The sequence below is a fragment of the Oncorhynchus mykiss genome, chromosome 4, assembly GCF_057628025.1.
Source record: "Oncorhynchus mykiss isolate SJ-2025 chromosome 4, ASM5762802v1, whole genome shotgun sequence".
NCBI lineage: Eukaryota > Metazoa > Chordata > Actinopteri > Salmoniformes > Salmonidae > Oncorhynchus > Oncorhynchus mykiss.
Window position 1 is genome coordinate 87,225,845 of NC_143025.1, and position 22,993 is coordinate 87,248,837.

General features: G+C 43.5%; 1 protein-coding gene across 2 annotated transcripts in view; it reads left to right on the top strand.

Moving 5' to 3' along the window:
* The window catches only part of LOC110521100 (ryanodine receptor 3), a 266,242-nt gene that overhangs the window by 52,815 nt on the left and 190,434 nt on the right, over positions 1-22,993 (top strand). Inside the window, exons 3-7 of one of the 2 annotated variants that reach the window (XM_090233224.1) lie at positions 7,337-7,441; positions 9,848-9,868; positions 14,517-14,591; positions 15,591-15,669; positions 19,731-19,843. In XM_090233224.1, coding sequence (XP_090089350.1) covers positions 7,337-7,441; positions 9,848-9,868; positions 14,517-14,591; positions 15,591-15,669; positions 19,731-19,843 — 393 coding nt within the window. The remainder of the gene's footprint in view (positions 1-7,336; positions 7,442-9,847; positions 9,869-14,516; positions 14,592-15,590; positions 15,670-19,730; positions 19,844-22,993) is intronic. The other variant, XM_036976224.2, reaches the window with a different exon arrangement.

The window sequence follows — 22,993 nt, forward strand, 5'->3', positions numbered from 1 at the left end:
CAGTGTATCAATGTTTAGTGTGACTGTCCTTGTGTATCAGTGTTTAGTGTGCCTGTCCTTGTCTATCAGTGTATCAGAGTTTTGTGTGTCTGTCCTTGTCTATCAGTGTATCAGTGTTTAGTGTGACTGTCCTTGTCTATCAGTGTATCAGTGTTTTGTGTGACTGTCCTTGTCTATCAGTGTATAGTGTGACTGTCCTTGTCTATCAGTGTATCAGTGTTTTGTGTGACTGTCCTTGTCTATCAGTGCATCAGTGTTTAGTGTGACTGTCCTTGTCTATCAGTGTTTAGTGTGACTGTCCTTGTCTATCAGTGTATCAGTGTATCAGTGTTTAGTGTGACTGTCCTTGTCTATCAGTGTATCAGTGTTTTGTGTGACTGTCCTTGTCTATCAGTGTATCAGTGTTTAGAGTGACTGTCCTTGTCTATCAGTGTATCAGTGTTTAGTGTGACTGTCCTTGTCTATCAGTGTATCAGTGTTTAGTGTGACTGTCCTTGTCTATCATTGTATCAGTGTTTAGTGTGACTGTCCTTGTTTATCAGTGTTTAGTGTGACTGTCCTTGTCTATCAGTGTATCAGTGTTTAGTGTGACTGTCCTTGTCTATCAGTGTATCAGTGTTTAGTGTGACTGTCCTTGTCTATCAGTGTATCAGTGTTTTGTGTGACTGTCCTTGTCTATCAGTGTATCAGTGTTTTGTGTGACTGTCCTTGTCTATCAGTGTATCAGTGTTTTGTGTAACTGTCCTTGTGTATCAGTGTTTTGTGTGACTGTCCTTGTGTATCAGTGTATCAGTGTTTAGTGTGACTGTCCTTGTCTATCAGTGTATCAGTGTTTAGTGTGACTGTCCTTGTCTATCAGTGTATCAGTGTTTTGTGTGACTGTCCTTGTCTATCAGTGTTTAGTGTGACTGTCCTTGTCTGTCAGTGTATCAGTGTTTAGTGTGACTGTCCTTGTCTATCAGTGTTTAGTGTGAATGTCCTTGTCTATCAGTGTATCAGTGTTTTGTGTGACTGTCCTTGTCTATCAGTGTATCAGTGTTTTGTGTGACTGTCCTTGTCTATCAGTGTATCAGTGTTTTGTGTGACTGTCCTTGTCTATCAGTGTATCAGTGTTTAGTGTGACTGTCCTTGTCTATCAGTGTATCAGTGTTTAGTGTGAATGTCCATGTCTATCAGTGTATCAGTGTTTAGTGTGACTGTCCTTGTCTATCCGTGTATCAGTGTTTAGTGTGAATGTCCTTGTCTATCAGTGTATCAGTGTTTAGTGGGACTGTCCTTGTCTATCAGTGTATCAGTGTTTAGTGTGACTGTCCTTGTCTATCAGTGTATCAGTGTTTAGTGTGACTGTCCTTGTCTATCAGTGTATCAGTGTTTAGTGTGACTGTCCTTGTCTATCAGTGTATCAGTGTTTTGTGTGACTGTCCTTGTCTATCAGTGTATCAGTGTTTTGTGTGACTGTCCTTGTCTATCAGTGTATCAGTGTTTTGTGTAACTGTCCTTGTGTATCAGTGTTTTGTGTGACTGTCCTTGTGTATCAGTGTATCAGTGTTTAGTGTGACTGTCCTTGTCTATCAGTGTATCAGTGTTTAGTGTGACTGTCCTTGTCTATCAGTGTATCAGTGTTTTGTGTGACTGTCCTTGTCTATCAGTGTTTAGTGTGACTGTCCTTGTCTGTCAGTGTATCAGTGTTTAGTGTGACTGTCCTTGTCTATCAGTGTTTAGTGTGAATGTCCTTGTCTATCAGTGTATCAGTGTTTTGTGTGACTGTCCTTGTCTATCAGTGTATCAGTGTTTTGTGTGACTGTCCTTGTCTATCAGTGTATCAGTGTTTTGTGTGACTGTCCTTGTCTATCAGTGTATCAGTGTTTAGTGTGACTGTCCTTGTCTATCAGTGTATCAGTGTTTAGTGTGAATGTCCATGTCTATCAGTGTATCAGTGTTTAGTGTGACTGTCCTTGTCTATCCGTGTATCAGTGTTTAGTGTGAATGTCCTTGTCTATCAGTGTATCAGTGTTTAGTGGGACTGTCCTTGTCTATCAGTGTATCAGTGTGTCAGTGTTTAGTTACTGCAAAATCATCTCTCTCTGTTTGAGACAGGTGTTTCAGATGGATTAACTATCAAGCTGCATTCGTTTCTCCTTCTTTTTAGAATAAATTAATTTGTCTTTTGTCTAACTATTGTCTTTCTCTCTCTTTGAGTTAACTACTCACCACATTTTTTGCACTGTGGTGCTAGCTAGCTGAAGCTTATGCTTTCAGTACTAGATTCATTCTCTGATCTTTTGATTGGGTGGACAGCATGTCAGTTCATCCTTCAAGAGCTCTGATAGGTTGTAGGACGTCCTCCGGAAGTTGTCATTATTACTGTGTAAGTCTATGGAAGGGGATGAGAACCGTGAGCCTCCTAGGTTTTGTATTGATGTCAATGTACCCATAGTTTTATTTAAACAGGATAACTTTTTAAATATTTCACTATTTACATTTGTATACAATTCACTGAGGAGGATGGCCCTCTCCTTCCTCCCCTGAGCAGCCTCCATTGGCGTAGGGGTAGTTTTGGGGTTCACCTGAACGCCTGTGTCTTCTGTTCATTTTTAACCTTCACTCTTTTTCCTTCCTGTTTTTCTGTAGTTGTGTTTTATGTCTTGTCACGACATCCGCCGAAGTCGGTCCCTCTCCTTGTTTGGGCGACGTTCGGCGGTCGACGTCACCGACCTTCTTCTGATCCGCTTTTCATTTTCCATTGGTTTTGTCTTGTCTTCCATCACACCTGGTTCCAATCCCATCAATTACATGTTGTGTATGTAACCCTCTGTTCCCCCTCATGTCCTTGTGGGTGATTGTTTATTGTAAGTGCTTGTGCACGTCTGTCCTGGTGTGTGTGTAACAGATGTGAAACGGCTAGCTTAGTTAGCGTGGGCGCTAAATAGCGTTTCAATCAGTGACGTCACTTGCTCTGAGACCTTGAAGTAGTAGTTCCCCTTGCTCTGCAAGGGCCGCGGCTTTTGTGGAGCAATGGTGCTTCGAGGGTGACTGTTGATGTGTGCAGAAGGTCCCTAGTTCGCGCCCGGGTATGGGCGAGGGGACGGTTTAAAACTTGTACTGTTACATTGATGCTGTTGACCCAGATTACTGGTTGCTGCGGAAAAAGGAGGAAGGTCAAAAGGGGGGTGAGTGTAACAGATGTGAAACGGCTAGCTTAGTTAGCGTGGGTGCTAAATAGCGTTTCAATCAGTGACGTCACTTGCTCTGAGACCTTGAAGTAGTAGTTCCCCTTGCTCTGCAAGGGCCGCGGCTTTTGTGGAGCGATGGGTAACGATGCTTCGAGGGTGACTGTTGATGTGTGCAGAAGGTCCCTAGTTCGCGCCCGGGTATGGGCGAGGGGACGGTCTAAATTTGTACTGTTACATGTGTTGGGTAATGGACCCATTTATTTCATTATTCTGTTTTCCGGTGGGTTTTGTTATTAAACTGTGTCGTTGGAAACACAGTTATTTCTCTCCTGCGTTCTCTGCCGTCAGTTCCTTACACGTCTGTTTCTCTCTTGTTGGTAGTAAATATAGAAAGGGAGAGCAGACAGGCGCTGATGAAGCTCTCTCCTTAGCTTCTAAACACACACACAGACACAGACACACAGACACAACCACACACAAACACACACACACACACACACACAGACACACAGACACAGACACACACACACAACCACACACAAACACACACACACACACACAGACACACACACAAACACACAGACACACAGACACACAGACACACAGACACACAAACACACAAACACACACACACAGACACACAACCACACACACTCCACTGGTCCCACTGGATTCATATTTGTAACATCCTCATTGTCACCTCTCTCCTCTCCTCCCTCTCTCCTCTCCTCTTCTCCCCATTTCCTCTCCTCCTCTCCCCATTTCCTCTCCTCTCCTCCCCCTCTCCTCTCCTCTTCTCCCCCTTTCCTCTCATCTTCTCCCCCTTTCCTCTCCTCTTCTCCCCCTCTCGTCTCCTCCCTCTCTCCTCTCCTCTTCTCCCCCTTTCCTCTCCTCTTCTCCCTCTCTCCTCTTCTCCCTCTCTTCTCCCTATCTCCTCCCTCTCTCCTCTCCCCATTTCCTCTCCTCTTCTCCCCCTCTCCTCTCCTCTCCTCCCCCTCTCCTCTTCTCTCCCTCTCCTCCCCTCCCCCTCTCCTCTTCTCCCCCTCTCCTCTTCTCCCCCTCTCCTCCCCCTCTCCTCTCCTCTCCTCCCCCTCTCCTCTTCTCCCTCTCTCCCCCCCTCTCCTCTCCTCCCCCTCTCCTTTTCTACCTCTCTCCTCCCCTCTCCCCTCCTCTTCTCCTCCGCTCCTCTTCTCCCCCTTTCCTCTCCTCTCCTCTTCTCTCCCTCTCCCCCCCTCTCCTCTCCTCTTCTCCCCTTTCCTTTCCTTTCCTCTCCTCTCCTCTCCGCTTCTCCCCCTTTCCTCTCCTCTTCTCCCCCTCTCCTCTCCTCTTCTCTCCCTCTCCCCCCTCTCCTCTCCTCTTCTTCCCCCTCTCCTCTCCTCTTCTCCCCCTTTCCTTTCCTTTCCCTCTCCTCTCTTTGCCTCTCCTCCCCCTCTTCTCTCCTCTCCTCCCCTACTCCTCTCCTCTCTTTGCCTCTCCTCCCCCTCTTCTCTCCTCCCCTACTCCTCTCCTCCCACTCTCCTCTTCCCTCCTCTCCATCTCCTCTCCTCACCGTCTCCTTTTCTCTCCTCTCCTCTTCTCGCTCTCTCCTCTTATCTTCCTCCCCTCTCCTCTCCTCTCCCTCTCCTCCCATCTCCTTTTCTCTCCTCACTCTCCTCTCCTCCCCTTCTCCTTTCCTCTCCTCTCCTCTTCTCTCCTCTCAAACTCCTCTCCTCGCTCTCTCCTCTTCTCTCACTCCCCTCTCCTCTCCTCTCCCTCCCCTCCCATCTCTGTTTCTCTCCTCTCACTCTCCTTTCCTCCCCTTCTCCTTTCCTCTCCCTCTCCTCTCTTCCCCTCTTCTTTTTCTTTCCTCCCCCTCTCTTCCCCTCTCCTCTCCCCCTCCTCCCCCTCTCTTCCCCTCTCCTCCACCTCTAAAACACGGTATAGCCTCAAAACATGTTTAAAACTATAATTGTGGTCTCATGGATGGTCATTCTTTGTATCCATATCTCCGTCTATGAATTTGAGAGTGGTTACATTTCCTCAGCCCCGTCCCGCAGCTGTTTACCAAAACAGTGGCAGGTTGACCACATTGTTGTTTGAATAGCAGATTTCCCCTTTAAACCGTTTAATGGAAGGGGCCGTTCCTGGGGTACAAAACACATGCCAGAGGAGAGCAGAGTACACACACACACACACACACACACACACACACACACACACACACACACACACACACACACACACACACACACACACACACACACACACACACACACACACACACACGCACACACACATAAAACATATACACAACACACACAACATACACAAAACAAACACAACACACACACACCACACACACACAACAAACACAACACACACACACAACACACACACACACACACAACATACACACACACAAACACAACATACACAAACACACACACACACAACAGACACACACACAACACAACACACACAACATACACACACACACACAACATACACACACACAAAACAACACACAGAACAACACATACACACACACAACATACACATACACACACACAACATACACACACACAACACAACACACACAACATACACATACACACACAGAACATACACACACACAACACAACACACACACAACACAACACACACAACACAACACACACAACACAACACACACAACATACACACACGGACACTAACTGAAGTGTTGTGAAGGTGGGCGGATGCCTGGGAAATACCAATGGGAAGTGGGACACGTACATGCACTGGAGGACAGTTACATAGATACCCTTGTTAAAGGCTTTGATTGGTTTGTCTTTCTGTTAAATCATTCAAGAGAGTAGGATCTCATCTCAATGACTTATCTGGCTAAATTATCATGTATGATAACAGGTTGAATTGAAATAGGGGTTTTCAAGATGTTCAATGCACTAGAGATTACACTGTAAGGGGCAATTCACCTCATCCACCAACAATGTGTTGCAACACCTGTGTGATTCCACAGCAACCACATAAAGGTTAAATAAAATAAACAGGAGGTGGACAGGGTAATAACGAGAGAGGAGGATCAGTGGACAGTAAGGGATGTCGAGGATGGCTGAGGAACTCATTAATGTATTTAATTAGGACCTAGCTAGAGCTAGACACGCTCAGAGCTCTCACCTTTACAGATGCTCCAAATTAGACTCTCTCCTTTCCCTGTCCTCCTCTCCTCTCCCTTCTCTCCCCCTCTCCTCTCCTCTTTCTCTGCCTCACCTCCCCTCCCCTCTCCTCTCCTCTCCTCTCCTCTCCTCTCCTCTGCCTCCGCCTCTCCTCTCCTCTCTTCCCTTCTCTTCTCTCCTGTTTTCTCTCCTCTCCTCTCCTCTCCTCTCCTCTCCTCTCCTCTCCTCTCCTCTCCTCTCCTCTCCTCTCCTCTCCTCTTGTCTCATCTCTTCTCCTCTACTCTCCTCTTCTCCCTTCTCTTCTCTCCTGTTTTCTCTCCTCTCCTCTTGTCTCATCTGTTCTCTTCTCTCAGGCAAATCATTCAACATAAACACAGACAAGCAGAAGAAACAGAAAGAAACAGACAGAAAATTATTTATAAACGCAGTTATAAAACTCATTACTTCAATCAGATTCATTATATTGTGTTGTTCTCCCCTTCCAAGCATCTGCTGTTGTAGAACTTTGTTTGTCCAACATTGAGGGTGGTTACCAGTGGAAAAAGCAGTGTGTCAGTACATTCATGGAGATGTATTTATATCATGATCAAATTTCATCCTTCATTTTAAGACTCTTGTAATTGAGACCTACTGCAAGTCATCAGTTCTCATATCTAATTGTATGTTTACTGCTATTTATATTTCTCTCTGCATTGATGGTATTTAATATACTTGGTATATGTCCTGCAATGATGTAGTGTTGTTAAATGCAGAGACAATCAGGCTAATCTCTCCCCCCAACCTCTCTCTCTCTCTCTCTCTCTCTCTCTCTCTCTCTCTCTCTCTCTCTCTCTCTCTCTCTCTCTCTCTCCCTCCCTCCCTCCGTCCCTCCCTCCCTCCCTCCCTCCCTCCCCCTCTCTCCCTCCCTGCCCCCCTCTCTCCCCCCTCCCTCCCTCTCTATCTCTCCCCCCCCTCCCTCACTCCCTCCTGCCCTCTCTCCCCCCCTCCCTCCCTCTGTCCATCCTGCAGTATGTTCCTCCTGACCTTTGTATCTGCTGTTTCATCCTGGAGCAGTCCCTGTCTGTCCGGGCCCTGCAGGAGATGTTGGCTCATACAGTGCCTAACAATGAGGGGGTGAGTATCGCTGCATTACCTGTATACATAATCACTTTATAACCTACTCATTATACCTGCATTACCTGTACATAATCACTTTATAACCTACACATTATACCTGCATTACCTGTATACATAATCACTTTATAACCTACACATTATACCTGCATTACCTGTATACATAATCACTTTATAACCTACTCATTATACCTGCATTACCTGTATACATAATCACTTGATAACCTACTCATATACCTGCATTACCTGTATACATAATCACTTTATAACCTACTCATTATACCTGCATTACCTGTACATAATCACTTTATAACCTACACATTATACCTGCATTACCTGTATACATAATCACTTTATAACCTACTCATTATACCTGCATTACCTGTACATAATCACTTTATAACCTACTCATTATACCTGCATTACCTGTACATAATCACTTTATAACCTACACATTATACCTGCATTACCTGTATACATAATCACTTTATAACCTACTCATTATACCTGCATTACCTGTATACATAATCACTTTATAACCTACACATTATACCTGCATTACCTGTATACATAATCACTTTATAACCTACTCATTATACCTGCATTACCTGTATACATAATCACTTGATAACCTACTCATTATACCTGCATTACCTGTATACATAATCACTTTATAACCTACACATTATACCTGCATTACCTGTATACATAATCACTTTATAACCTACTCATTATACCTGCATTACCTGTATACATAATCACTTGATAACCTACTCATATACCTGCATTACCTGTATACATAATCACTTTATAACCTACTCATATACCTGCATTACCTGTATACATAATCACTTTATAACCTACTCATTATACCTGCATTACCTGTACATAATCACTTTATAACCTACACATTATACCTGCATTACCTGTATACATAATCACTTTATAACCTACTCATTATACCTGCATTACCTGTATACATAATCACTTGATAACCTACTCATATACCTGCATTACCTGTATACATAATCACTTTATAACCTACTCATTATACCTGCATTACCTGTACATAATCACTTTATAACCTACACATTATACCTGCATTACCTGTATACATAATCACTTTATAACCTACTCATATACCTGCATTACCTGTATACATTATCATGGTATCATCGGTACACCTCAGACCATGGTCAAAGACATAGGTGATACACTTTCACAGTTCTTAGAGTATTTGAAAGCTTTGTACGTAGTTGAATTTTGTAGAGTATTTTACAGTGTTTTATACCACTGTGTCTCAGTGTAAAGACCATAATGTCAAACAAATCATGTTGTTGTAAGGTATGGACAATAATACATTGACAATTCATGACTCATCGGGATTCTGGTTAAATAATATATGCCAATAAGTTTAATTAAATAAATAATGTATTCAATAAAATATCAATAAGATTTATCAAATAAATAATGTATTGAATAAGAGATCAACATGAGAGGATAATAATAAAATGTATATTTTCTCCTTGTTTGACCACAAGATAAGTCTTGAAGATATTGCTTCTATGGTAGTGTCCTCTCTAGCTGTGTGACAGTGCCCACTCCATGTCAGACACAGACCCAGCCACAGAGAAATAGCCTGCTATTGCCTTGCTTTAAGTACACCCAGACAGTCTTCTCTCCCCTCTTTCCTTTCTCTGTTCTGCCCACTTGATTTACAAATAGAATGTACCCTTCCTTCCTTCCTTCCTTCCTTCCTTCCTTCCTTCCTTCCTTCCTTCCTTCCTTCCTTCCTTCCTTCCTTCCTTCCTTCCTTCCTTCCTTCCTTCCTCCCTCCCTCCCTCCCTCCCTCCCTCTCTGCCTCCCTCCCTCCCTCCTTCAGCTATAGTACCACTGCCATTCTTAGTGATGAGCAGTGATCAGTAATCATGCATAGGGAGATAGATACTTAAATACTTATGATAATAGTGTCCCCTACTGCAATGAAACACTTCATGGTGTGCCACCTTTATGAAGAGATGTCAGCTAAGGTATGAGCGCTATTGGATCGACAACTGAACACAATTAGAATTGATTTGCTTGTAGCTAGCTTAGCTTAGCTTAGCTGCCCTTGCTTCACTGCTTCTGGGGTGCAAGTTTGCATCCATTACTGCGGTGAAGTGAATTTCTGTTTTGTTGTGGTGATAACCACAGAACGCCAGGCACTTCAGTATCAGAGATGAGTATTTCAACCTGGCCCTGGACTAAAAAACACGCATGACATTATTATTTTTTTGGTTAATTCACCCATTTTATGACACATTTTAATGGAGACTCATGCTCTTTTAGGTATCATTTTAAATAGTTGACTTCCGTAACTCCATGTAATATTGTTATTTCGTCTGTATCTTTGTTGAACGCTGCTAGAAAGCGGACCATGAACAGTGGGTATGTTTGTTTGTTACTTCCTTCCGTTGGCATGAAGGCTCACCTCTACTGACCCCTAACTATTAAAGAAAGAAATATCTCACTTTGGCCACTTTCCCTTCAAAGTGTTGCCTATTTTGGGATTGTCGTCATACTACACTAAAGTAATTTATGACTATGTTTTTCAATAGATTTGTAGGTTCATCAGACACATAAGGAAGATTCAGAAGTATGCCCATAGTGAGAATTGAGAATATAATTGAGAATTGAGAATATTGTACATAGCCAGAGAATTACATTTTAAAAACAAATATTATTAGGTAAATATGCATTTGACTGAAAACCCCACGGACTCATAGAACAATGAACGTTATGAACCTGTCACAGACAAACACAGAGATGTTAAACTATGCCCCTGAACATCAATGAACGTGATGAACCTGTCACAGACAAACACAGAGATGTTAAACTATGCCCCTGGACATCAATGAACATGATGAACCTGTCACAGACAAACACAGAGATGTTAAACTATGCCCCTGAACATCAATGAACGTTATGAACCTGTCACAGACAAGTTAAACTATGCCCCTGAACATCAATGAACGTTATGAACCTGTCACAGACAAACACAGAGATTTTTTTTTATTTTTTATTTTACCTTTATTTAACCAGGCAAGTCAGTTAAGAACAAATTCTTATTTTCAATGACGGCCTGGGAACAGTGGGTTAACTGCTTCAGGGGCAGAACGACAGATTTGTTGTACCTTGTCAGCTCGGGGGTTTGAACTCGCAACCTTCCGGTTACTAGTCCAACGCTCTAACCACTAGGCTACCCTTAAACTATGCCCCTGAACATCAATGATTTATGACAATCTTGAAATAGACATCCCATTGGTGCCTTCCTTCACCTTGTGCACACGATTCACGGGACTGGAATGCTTGGCTTGGTGCCCCTCAGGGACAAACTATGTGTCTGTGTGAACACATTTTCAAGGGAAAGTGCTAACTAGCTAACTAGTTAGCACTTTCTCTAAACAGCTAGTATTTTAGCTAACCCATTTAGTGCTTAACGATAGGGGGAAAAAACCCTTACATCTAAACCTTAAGATATTAACTACACAGGGTATGTTATTATCTCTCATGGACAGATGTACGTAACATTAACAGCTGTGTAGCTGACCCAGTTACAAAATATTATAGTTATGGGTTTCCGAGATTATGTATTATGTCAAATATATAATTTGTGATAACTTTTTTTGATGAAGCATCATTTGAAGACTTTAGAGAATTAACAGGAAACCGATGTGTTGGAACGATGCTCCCTCACTGTGGTGTTTTTTTGAATGTGTGGTTCTCTTTCCTCTCTGTGTTGTTTCTAACAGTCTCATTTCAGTCTCAGAAATAAAAGAGGAAATGTTGTTGAATCAGCATTGATTCCAGAAGCTTCACACAATGATTCCAGAAGCTTCACACAATGATTCCAGAAGCTTCACACAATGATTCCAGAAGCTTCACACAATGATTCCAGAAGCTTCATACAATGATTCCAGAAACTTCACACAATGATTCCAGAAGCGTCACACAATGATTCCAGAAGCTTCACACAATGATTCCAGGAGCTTCACACAATGATTCCAGAAGCTTCACACAGTGATTCCAGAAGCTTCACACAATGATTCCAGAAGCTTCACACAGTGATTCCAGAAGCTTCACACAGTGATTCTGGAAGCTTCACACAATGATTCCGGAAGCTTCACACAATGATTCTGGAATTAACATACAAAGGTGTAGAACAAAGCTATTTGGAATTTGGAAACCAACACTGGGATCTATTCACTGGGATCTATTCTACAGTGGGATCTATTCACTGGGATCTATTCTACAGTGGGATCTATTCACTGGGATCTATTCTACAGTGGGATCTATTCACTGGGATCTATTCTACAGTGGGATCTATTCACTGGGATCTATTCTACAGTGGGATCTATTCACTGGGATATATTCTACAGTGGGATCTATTCACTGGGATATATTCTACAGTGGGATCGATTCACTGGGATATATTCTATAGTGTACACCTTGCTCTTGGTGGAACACTAGATACATTGTTTTGGTCGTTTCTCTTTTCTCCTTGTCCATTTTCTCTATCTTGCTTTTCCTTTTTTTCCCCGTGTGTTTAATATTTTCTTCCCTCCTATAAACATAAAATCGGTTTGATCAAATGGGCAGCAAGCAAACGGAATACAATGTCCCCAGCTATTACTCTGATAATTTGAACACTCCCTGCAGATGCTCAGATAGAGCGGTATTAGAGTGGGGGGGGGGGGGCGTTGCCCGTTGTCGCGCCGCCAACACAAAGGCCACAGTTCACAGTGCTGATGTGTCGGCATGACAGGCTGCTGAAATACGGGCCGCTCCGCCCCTTTCCCAGCTCTACCCCTCTACCCCTCTCTCTCTCTCTCTACCCCTCTCTCTCTCTCTCTACCCCTCTCTCTCTCTCTCTCTCTCTTTCCCACTCTCTCTCTCTCTTTCTCTCTCTACCCTCTCTCTCTCTCTCTACCCCCTCTCTCTCTCTCTCTTCCCTACTCTCTCTCTCTCTCTCTCTTCCCTACTCTCTCTCTCTTTCTCTCTCTACCATCTCTCTCTCTCTCTCTCTCTCCGTATCTCCTCTCAACAACAGCTGGGATGAAGCAGGATACTCTTCCCTTCTTCCCCCTTTTTTTTATTTTGATCAATCCTCTGTTTCCTTTTTCGTCCAGAGTTATTATACAACCACCCAGCTACAGTGTCAGTGGGATCTAGTTCACCAGCTGGTAGGCTTGGGGGCGTAGAGGACTGGGGGTTTGAACTCTGGGGGGCTGAGGGGTTTGGGGGCGTCATGGAGCAACTTGGGAATTCACTTGCTCCCAGTGGAACTGTAGACTGTACCACCAAATCACCAAACACAGATTGATTCTGAGACTTGTGGTGTATATAGATGGTTGATTGATTGATTCTGAGACTTGTGGTGTATATAGATGGTTGATTGATTGATTCTGAGACTTGTGGTGTATATAGATGGTTGATTGATTGATTCTGAGACTTGTGGTGTATATAGATGGTTGATTGATTGATTCTGAGACTTGTGGTGTATATAGATGGTTGATTGATTGATTCTGAGACTTGTGGTGTATATAGATGGTTGATTGATTGATTCTGAGACTTGTGGTGTATATAGATGGTCGATTGATGGGATTTATATAGCACTTAAATATCGAGAAAATGACGTCCTCCATCAGCAATGTGTAGCGGCACCCGTTATCTTCGGCACCTCTCTTTCTTTATTGAAAATTATTTCTCACTCCTTTATAGGGGATATAGATAGCAACGCTGTAGAGAGTTTGTGGGTTATTATGCTAATGTTATGTAATCTTGTTTTTTATTCATGCCTCTAGAGGTTGTTGAGGAGGGTGAGTAATAATACCATTTTTGTTTTTAAATCTCTCTGTTTTCTTCAATTCATTGATATCAAAAGAGACTTTGAGGACTTTGACTCTTTTGAGATCTTTATTTTACATAAGATATCTTTTTCTTTATGGGTTTCACTTCACAACATTTCTTCGTCCACGGTACTGCGACCAAATGTTTCTCGTTTGTCCACTGAACGGTGGGTCTAACACAGGTAGTCGTGTTGTACAGCATGACCTGGGTGGGATAACCTCTGACCTTTTGGGACTGTTTCATGTTGGTTGTGTTGTTGTTGTTGTGTTCATTTGATTGTTTGTCTGTCTGTCCTCTCGTGGGGGTACTAGTCAAGCATGTCCGTATCCCAGATGGCATCCTATGCCCTATATAGTGCACTACTTTTGACCAGGGCCCATAGGGCTCCCACAGGATTCCCACAGGATTCCCACAGGATTCCCACAGGGCACCAAAGGGCTCTCATAGGGCTCTCATATGGCTCCATAGGGCTCCATGGGGCTGTCATGGGGCTCCACAGGGCTCTCATAGGGCTCCATAGGGCTCTCATAGGGCTCCATAGGGCTGTCATGGGGCTCCATAGGGCTCCATATGGCTCCATAGGGCACTCATAGGGCTCCATATGGCTCTCAGAGGGCTCCATAGGGCTATCATAGGGCTCCATAGGGCTCTCATAGTGCCCCATAGGGCTCTCATATGGCTCCATAGGGCTTTATAGGGCTCATAGGGCTCCATAGGGTTCTCATAGAGCTCCATAGGGCTCCATAGGGCTCCATAGGGCTTCATAGGGCTTCATAGGGCTCCATAGGGCTCTCATATGGCTCCATAGGGCTTCATAGGGCTTCATAGGGCTCCATAGGGCTCTCATAGGGGTCCATAGAGTAGTAGTGCACTATATAATGAATAGAGTGCCATTTGACAATATTCTAAAGTGATGTCGTCCCCTCATGTCCTTTCCATCAGCTGCTCTAAGAGACCTGAAAAAGCTCAAGTGAATTCTCAGTCTTCTTGTCATTTTTATTTCCCGTACTCCGGTCAGATCAGTGCAGATGAAGGAAAGGAGACGAGGGGAGGATTCTACATTAGACTATTGAGATGCAACACCCAGACTCTTAACCTCCTGAGTTGTTTCCTCTCTCCCTCCCTGCCTCCCTCCCTCCCTTCTCCTCCCCTCCCCTACCCTCCACTCTTCTCTCCTCCTTCCTAGGCGGCCCAGGGGGGTGGACACCGGACCCTGCTCTATGGTCACGCCATCCTCCTACGCCACTCCTTCAGCGGAATGGTGAGCATGTGGAACATCTGCCACCCTGACCCTCATACTCACAGTGGCCCACACGGCACCCTACTCCCTTTATAGTGCACTACTTTTGACCAGGCCCCATAGGGCTCTTGTAAAAAGTTGTGTACTTTAATTAGGAATAGAGTGCCATGTGGGACATACGTTTTAACAACAATAAACATTTTACTGAGGAGCTCCAGTGACTGAGGAGCTCCAGTGACTGAGGAGCTCCAGTGACCGATGAGCTCCAGTGACCGATGAGCTCCAGTGACCGATGAGCTCCAGTGACCGATGAGCTCCAGTGACTGAGGAGCTCCAGTGACTGAGGAGCTCCAGTGACCAAGGAGCTCCAGTGACTGATGAGCTCCAGTGACTGAGGAGCTCCAGTGACTGAGGAGCTCCAGTGACCGATGAGCTCCAGTGACTGAAGAGCTCCAGTGACTGATGAGCTCCAGTGACTGAGGAGCTCCAGTGACTGAGGAGCTCCAGTGACCGAGGAGCAGTGACCGAGGAGCTCCAGTGACCGAGGAGCTCCAGTGACCGAGGAGCTCCAGTGACTGATGAGCTCCAGTGACCGATGAGCTCCAGTGACTGAGGAGCTCCAGTGACTGAGGAGCTCCAGTGACTGAGGAGCTCCAGTGACTGAGGAGCTCCAGTGACTGAGGAGCTCCAGTGACTGAGGACCAAAATCTGTGAAAGCTTCAGCAGTACCAGAGCTGTATTATCAATGAATAGGTGTTGAATGAAAAGGTCACCAGACCAGACTGTATTACCTAAACATTAGAATGCAGAAGCTCTAAAGATAGCACTCCCAATGGCTTGAGATTTGCACACAATTTGAAATAATTTAACAGTTTATATGATGAAATAATTTAAAAGTATATATATATATATATATACTGTAAATGCAAATGATAGAAATGAATCATGAAAGATGTAAATACATTTCATTGTTTTCTTTCCTACCTTCTCGCAATTTCATACTGTGTGGCTTCTCAACAGTACCTGACCTGCTTGAAGACATCGAGGTCGTTGACAGACAAACTGTCATTTGACGTGGGATTACAAGAAGATTCAATAGGTAAGATTTATTACACACAGCCTTGCTCCCTGTATCTACATCTAATGGTGTTAGGTACCATTTATATTACACACAGCCTTTCTCTAATGGTATAGAGCTTTCTGAATAGTCATTTTAGGTCGTCCTCCCTTGAGATTAAATAATGTATTTAAAGGAGAAGGAGAAAAAACTCTGTGGGTCCTTCCCAAATGGAGCCTAAGGGCCCTGGTCAAAAGGGCCCTGGTCAAAAGGGCCCTGGTCAAAAGTAGTGCACTATAAAGGGAATGGGTTGCCATTTGGGACACATCCTGTGGCTGCTGTGGAGCCAGCATTGTATTGGTAGCTAGGTGACATTTGAACTACAAAATGAAGCGGAGTCATTTATCAAACCGGATGTGATACTTAACCCTTTACACTCGTGGAAATTGGCCTACATGGATAGGGCTAAATTGACATGTTTCTTAAAGAAGAAATAATTCCTGAGTGGCACAGTGTTCTAAGGCGCTGCATTTCAATGCTAGAGGTGTCACTACAGACCCTGGTTCAAGTCCAGGCCCAATCACAACCGGCTGTGATTGGGATTCCCATAGGGTGGTGCACAATTGGCCCATTTGGGAAGGACCCACAGAGTTTTGTCTCCTTCTCCTTTAGATACATTATTTAATCTCAAGGGAGGACGACCTAAAATGACTGTTCAGAAAGCTCTATACCATTAGAGCAAGGCTGTGTGTAATATGGAATGCATAACCATGGTAGAAATTAAAATGGAACTGTTTGGAGATTATGGGGAAATTATTAGAATAATGGTGAGGACACAACAGTTTACCTGACACATCCAAACAGTGGCATTTGCCTGTGCTTAGTCCCATTCCATTTATTTTTTTATCCTGAAAAACTCCCTAGTCCTTAAAGATTAGATTACAAACATACCCATAACATGATGCAGCCACCACCATGGTTGAAAATATGGAGAGTGGTACTCAGTGATGTGATGTGTAGATTTACCCCAAACATAACACATTGTACTCAGGAAAATAAATGAATTGCTTTGTCAACTTTTTTGCTGTATTACTTTAGTGCCTTGTTGCAAAGAAGTATTGTATTGTGGAGTAATTACAATGTTTTCGATCCATCCTCAGCTTTTTCCTATCACAGCCATTAAGCTGTTTTAAAGTCACCATTGGCCTCATGGGGAAATCCCTGAGCAGTTTCCTCTCTTTCCGGCAACTGAGTTACGCCTGTATCTTTGTAGTGACTGGGTGTATTGATAAACCATCCAAAGTATAATTAATAACTTCACCATGCTCAAAGTGATATTCAATGTCTGCTTTTTTTTAACCCATCTACCAATAGGAACCCTTCTTTGAGAGCCATTGGAAAACCTCCCAGGTCTTTGTGGTTGAATCAGTGTTTGAAATTCACTGCTCAACTGAGGGACCTTACAGATAATTGTATGTGTGGGGTACAGAGATGAGGTAGTCATTAAAAAAGTTATGTTAAACACTATTATTGCACGCAGTGAGTCCATGCAAATTTTTATATCTTGTTAAGCACATTTTTACTCCTGAACTTATTAAGGCTTGCCGTTGCAAAGGGTTTGAATACTTATTGTAAACATTAATTTGTAAACATTTCGAAACACATAATTCCACTGGTATTGCGTGTAGGCCAGTGACAAAAATAACATCTAAATTCAGGCTGTAACACAACAAAATGTGGAAAAAGTCAAGGGGTGTGAATACTTTCTGAGTCCTCGTAATTTACAGCATTTCTCTAACTCAGGCAACAACAAATGTGCTAAAGTCGCCCAATTAGCAGGAGGGTTGGGGGCAACTTCTTGTCGCGCGTGATGCTCAAGGTCAGAACACTGTCAGTCAAAATCCATACAACGCTGTGAAGCAGAGACCCTGAGTTCTGACGTCATGTATAGCATGTTACTGCACTGCCACTGCGTTCCAATTTAAGACCTTATCAGTGTCCAAATCTGAGTATACGGGTGCAGGTGTAAAGATCTGTGATTTTCAAGGGCTACCTGTGACTCTACGAGACGTGCAGACAGGTTTCCATATTAATAGCTGACCTTGCTATTTAAATGTGCTGTGGCCCCCATAATAGAGGCACTATATCAACGAGAGGACGTTACAAGCAGACAAAATGGTTGCCTTGAGTCTGTCTGTTGCCTGGCTTTGAAACTGTTGATCTTTGATATTCGAGCAGCAAATAATTATATACTAACAACACTGTATGTATAAGTGGACTATGGACCGCCAATTAAATGCAAGAAATGTTCATGCCAGTGAAATATTTGAAAAAGTATGCATTTGTATTTCAATGGGAGACTTCTATATCTTTATATTTTTCATATCCTTGTGAAGTTACAAATTATTTGTTACCATAGTTACCATAGTTTTATTGTAATCTTAGATCCCGAGAACCACATTGTGAGTGCACTGGCTAGCAACTATGTTAACAGTCTGTCACAAGAGACTATGATAGTCTGTCACAAGAGACTATGATAGTCTCATCCAAGGCCTGTTGTCTGTCACAAGAGACTATGATAGTCTGTCACAAGAGACTGTGATAGTCTGTTACAAGAGACTATGATAGTCTCATCCAAGGCCTGTCGTCTGTCACAACAGACTATGATAGTCTCATCCAAGGCCTGTCGTCTGTCACAAGAGACTGTGATAGTCTCATCCGAGGCCTGTCATCTGTCACAACAGACTATGATAGTCTCATCCAAGGCCTGTCGTCTGTCACAAGAGACTGTGATAGTCTCATCCGAGGCCTGTCATCTGTCACAAGAGACTGTGATAGTCTGTCACAAGAGACTATGATAGTCTCATCCAAGGCCTGTCGTCTGTCACAACAGACTATGATAGTCTCATCCAAGGCCTGTCGTCTGTCACAAGAGACTGTGATAGTCTCATCCAAGGCCTGTCATCTGTCACAAGAGACTGTGATAGTCTGTCATAAGAGACTGTGATAGTCTGTCACAACAGACTATGATAGTCTCATCCAAGGCCTGTCGTCTGTCACAAGAGACTGTGATAGTCTCATCCGAGGCCTGTCATCTGTCACAAGAGACTGTGATAGTCTGTCACAACAGACTGTGATAGTCTCATCCAAGGCCTGTCGTCTGTCACAAGAGACTGTGATAGTCTCATCCAAGGCCTGTCGTCTGTCACAAGAGACTGTGATAGTCTCATCCAAGGCCTGTCATCTGTCACAAGAGACTGTGATAGTCTGTCATAAGAGACTGTGATAGTCTGTCACAACAGACTATGATAGTCTCATCCAAGGCCTGTCGTCTGTCACAACAGACTGTGATAGTCTCATCCAAGGTCTGTCGTCTGTCACAACAGACTATGATAGTCTCATCCAAGGCCTGTCGTCTGTCACAACAGACTGTGATAGTCTCATCCAAGGCCTGTCGTCTGTCACAAGAGACTGTGATAGTCTAATCCAAGGCCTGTCGTCTGTCACAACAGACTGTGATAGTCTCATCCAAGGCCTGTCGTCTGTCACAACAGACTATGATAGTCTCATCCAAGGCCTGTCGTCTGTCACAAGAGACTGTGATAGTCTCATCCAAGGCCTGTCGTCTGTCACAAGAGACTGTGATAGTCTCAAACAAGGTCTGTCGTCTGTCACAAGAGACTATGATAGTCTCATCCAAGGCCTGTCGGCTGTCACAACAGACTGTGATAGTCTCATCCAAGGCCTGTCGTCTGTCACAAGAGACTGTGATAGTCTCATCCAAGGCCTGTCGTCTGTCACAACAGACTGTGATAGTCTCATCCAAGGCCTGTCGTCTGTCACAACAGACTATGATAGTCTCATCCAAGGCCTGTCGTCTGTCACAAGAGACTGTGATAGTCTCATCCAAGGCCTGTCGTCTGTCACAAGAGACTGTGATAGTCTCATCCAAGGTCTGTCGTCTGTCACAAGAGACTATGATAGTCTCATCCAAGGTCTGTCGTCTGTCACAACAGACTATGATAGTCTCATCCAAGGCCTGTTGTCTGTCACAACAGACTGTGATAGTCTCATCCAAGGCCTGTTGTCCTCTGTCTCTCCAGGAGAGGCGTGTTGGTGGACCATCCACCCTGCGTCCAAGCAGAGGTCAGAGGGAGAGAAGGTCCGTATCGGAGACGACCTCATCCTGGTCAGCGTGTCCACAGAGAGGTACCTGGTGAGTATCTATCAATCAACCAGTAAACCAATCAATCAACCAATCAATCCGTCCACAGAGAGTTACCTGTGAGACCCAAATTGAACATTATTTGCGGCCCATTGTCACCTTTCAGTAGGTGTGAAGGTAGGTGTGAAGGTAGGTGTGAAGGTAGGTGTGAAGGTAGGTGTGAAGGAAGGTGTGAAGGTAGGTGTGAAGGTAGGCGTGAAGGTAGGCGTGAAGGTAGGCGTGAAGGTGAAGGTAGGTGTGAAGGTAGGTGTGAAGGTAGATGTGAAGGTAGGTGTGAAGGTAGGTGTGAAGGTAATTATGTGGTTTTACGTTCCTCTAACTACTCACAGCCTCTCATATGGCCAAAGGCAGGTTCGCAACACATAAAGGGATAAAACAGCAATGAGAACCACATCGATCCTAAAAACTCTCATAAATACTGTCTAGTCTAGCTACCCGACTGTTTCTGTATTCAACAGTGTTTTATCGCTGCCTTCCCCAGACAACAAGTTGGCTAAAGCCTGAACAGATTGTCACGCTGGCAATATACTCTCACCTCCTTACAGACAATATCAACATGCTATTGCTCGTACTTTGGTTCAGACGGTTTGTTTTGAGTTAGACAGAGAACATTAAATCTGTTGTTCAGTTCACAGACTGTGGATCATTGCTCATTTCTCCATCTCCTATATATTTTGTTTTCCTTTCAGTTTTTCACTTGTTGGTCTGTATTTCTGCTGGGTTGATTTATTTCCATGCCAAGTCGTTTTAATATCTGAATATCTGTAGCCCCGGTCCTACCTCCCTGTTAGAGACCACTGGGGAAAGATTGAAAGTCCAAGTGGGGGGGAAATTATGTGTGTTTTGGACGGATTATCTGCCTCACTGACCTCAGTTCTGACTGATTGATTGAGCAGGCCAGGAGGAGACCAAGGTCTTAGATCAGTTTGGGTTGTCTTGCCAGAGCAAGCTAAGAGACTAGGATTCAGCAGAGACAGCACAAACAGATCTGAGACCTGGCTAGGTAATGACAAGACAGCACAAACAGATCTGAGACCTGGCTAGGTAATGCAAGACAGGACAAACAGATCTGAGACCTGGCTAAGTAATGCAAGACAGGACAAACAGATCCCACATCACTTCAATCCACTTGAAATAGTCCTGTAAAAACAGTTGTCAAGTCTTGAACCCCTCAGCCCAGGACAACCAGTGGCAATTATCTGGCTGATGAGCTGACAACGATTACCAAACCTTCCATAACAAAGTCATCACTTACAGAGAGATGACACCTGGAGAAGAGCCTCCTAAGTAAGCTGGTCCTGGGGCTCTGTTCACAAACACAAAGATAACCCACAGAGCCCAAGGACAGCAACACAATTAGACCCAACCAAATCACGAGAAAAAAAAGTTAATTACTTGACACATTGGAAAGAATTCACAAAAAAACAGAGCAAACTAGAATGCTATTTGGCCCTAAACAGAGACTACACAGTGGCAGAATACCTGACCACTGTACTGACACAAAATTAAGGAAAGCTTTGACTATGTACAGACTCAGTGAGCATAGCCTTGCTATTGAGAGAGGCTGCCGTAAGTAGACCTGGCTCTCAAGAGAAGACAGGCTATGTGCACACTGCCCATAAACAAAATGAGGTGGAAACTGAGCTGCACTTCCTAACCTCCTGCCAAATGTATGATCATATTAGAGACATACATTTCCCTCAGATTACACAGATCCACAAAGACTTCGAAAATAATTCAATTTTGATAAACTCTCATATCTACTGGGTGAAATTCCACAGTGTGCCATCACAGCAGCAATATTTCTGACAAGTTGCCACAAGAAAAAGGCAACCAGTGAAGAACAAACACCATTGTAAATACAACCATATTTATGTTTATTTATTTTCCCTTTTTGTACTTGAACTATTTGCACATCGTTACAACACTGTATATAGACGTAATATGACATTTTAAATGTCTTTATTCTTTTGGAACTTGTGTGAATTAAATATTTACTGTTCACTTTTTATTGTTTATTTCACTTTTGTTTATCCATTTCACTTGCTTTGGCAATATAAACATACGTTTCCTATGTCAATAAAGCCCCTTGAATAGAATTGAATTGAGAGAGAGAGAGAGAGAGAGAGAGAGAGAGAGAGAGAGAGAGAGAGAGAGAGAGAGAGAGAGAGAGAGAGAGAGAGAGAGAGAGAGAGAGAGAGAGAGAGAGAGAGAGAGAGAGAGAGAGAGAGAGAGAGAGAGAGAGAGAGAGAGAGAGAAGAGAGAGAGAGAGAGAAGAGAGACAGAGAGAGAGAGAGAGAGAGAGAGAGAGAGAGAGAGAGAGAGAGAGAGAGAGAGAGAGACAGAGAGAGAGAGAGACAGAGAGAGACAGAAGAGAGAGAGAGAGAGAGAAGAGAGAGAGAGAGAACACAGATCCACAAAGAATTCGAAAACAAATCCAAATTTGAAAACTCCCATATCTACTGGGTGAAATTCCACAGTGTGCCATCACAGCAGCAAGATTTGTGACCTGTTGCCACGAGAAAAGGGCAACCAGTGAAGAACACACACCATTGTAAATACAACCCATATTTATGCTTATTTATTTTATCTTGTGTCTTTAACCATTTGTACATTGTTAAAACACTGTATATATATATATAATATGACATTTGTAATGTCTTTACTGTTTTGAAACCTCTGTATGTGTATGTTTACTGTTAATTTTGTTGTTTTTCACTTTATATTTTCACTTTGTATGTTGTCTACCTCACTTGCTTTGGCAATGTTAACACATGTTTCCCATGCCAATAAAGCCCTTGAATTGAATTGAATTGAATTGAGAGAGAGAGAGAGAGAGACAGAGAGACAGAGAGACAGAGAGAGAGAGACAGAGAGACAAGAGAGAGAGAGAGAGAGAGAGGAGAGAGAGAGAGAGAGAGAGAGAGAGAGAGAGAGAGAGACAGAGAGAGAGAGAGACAGAGAGAGAGAGAGAGAGAGAGAGAGAGAGAGAGAGAGAGAGAGAGAGAGAGAGAGAGAGAGAGAGAGAGAGAGAGAGAGAGAGAGAGAGATACAGAGCATGAAACATAGAGAGCGGTAGAGTGTGCTGGAAGCATTTGGAGAGGAAATGTGTAATTAGAACATAGCTACACTCAGCGGTGC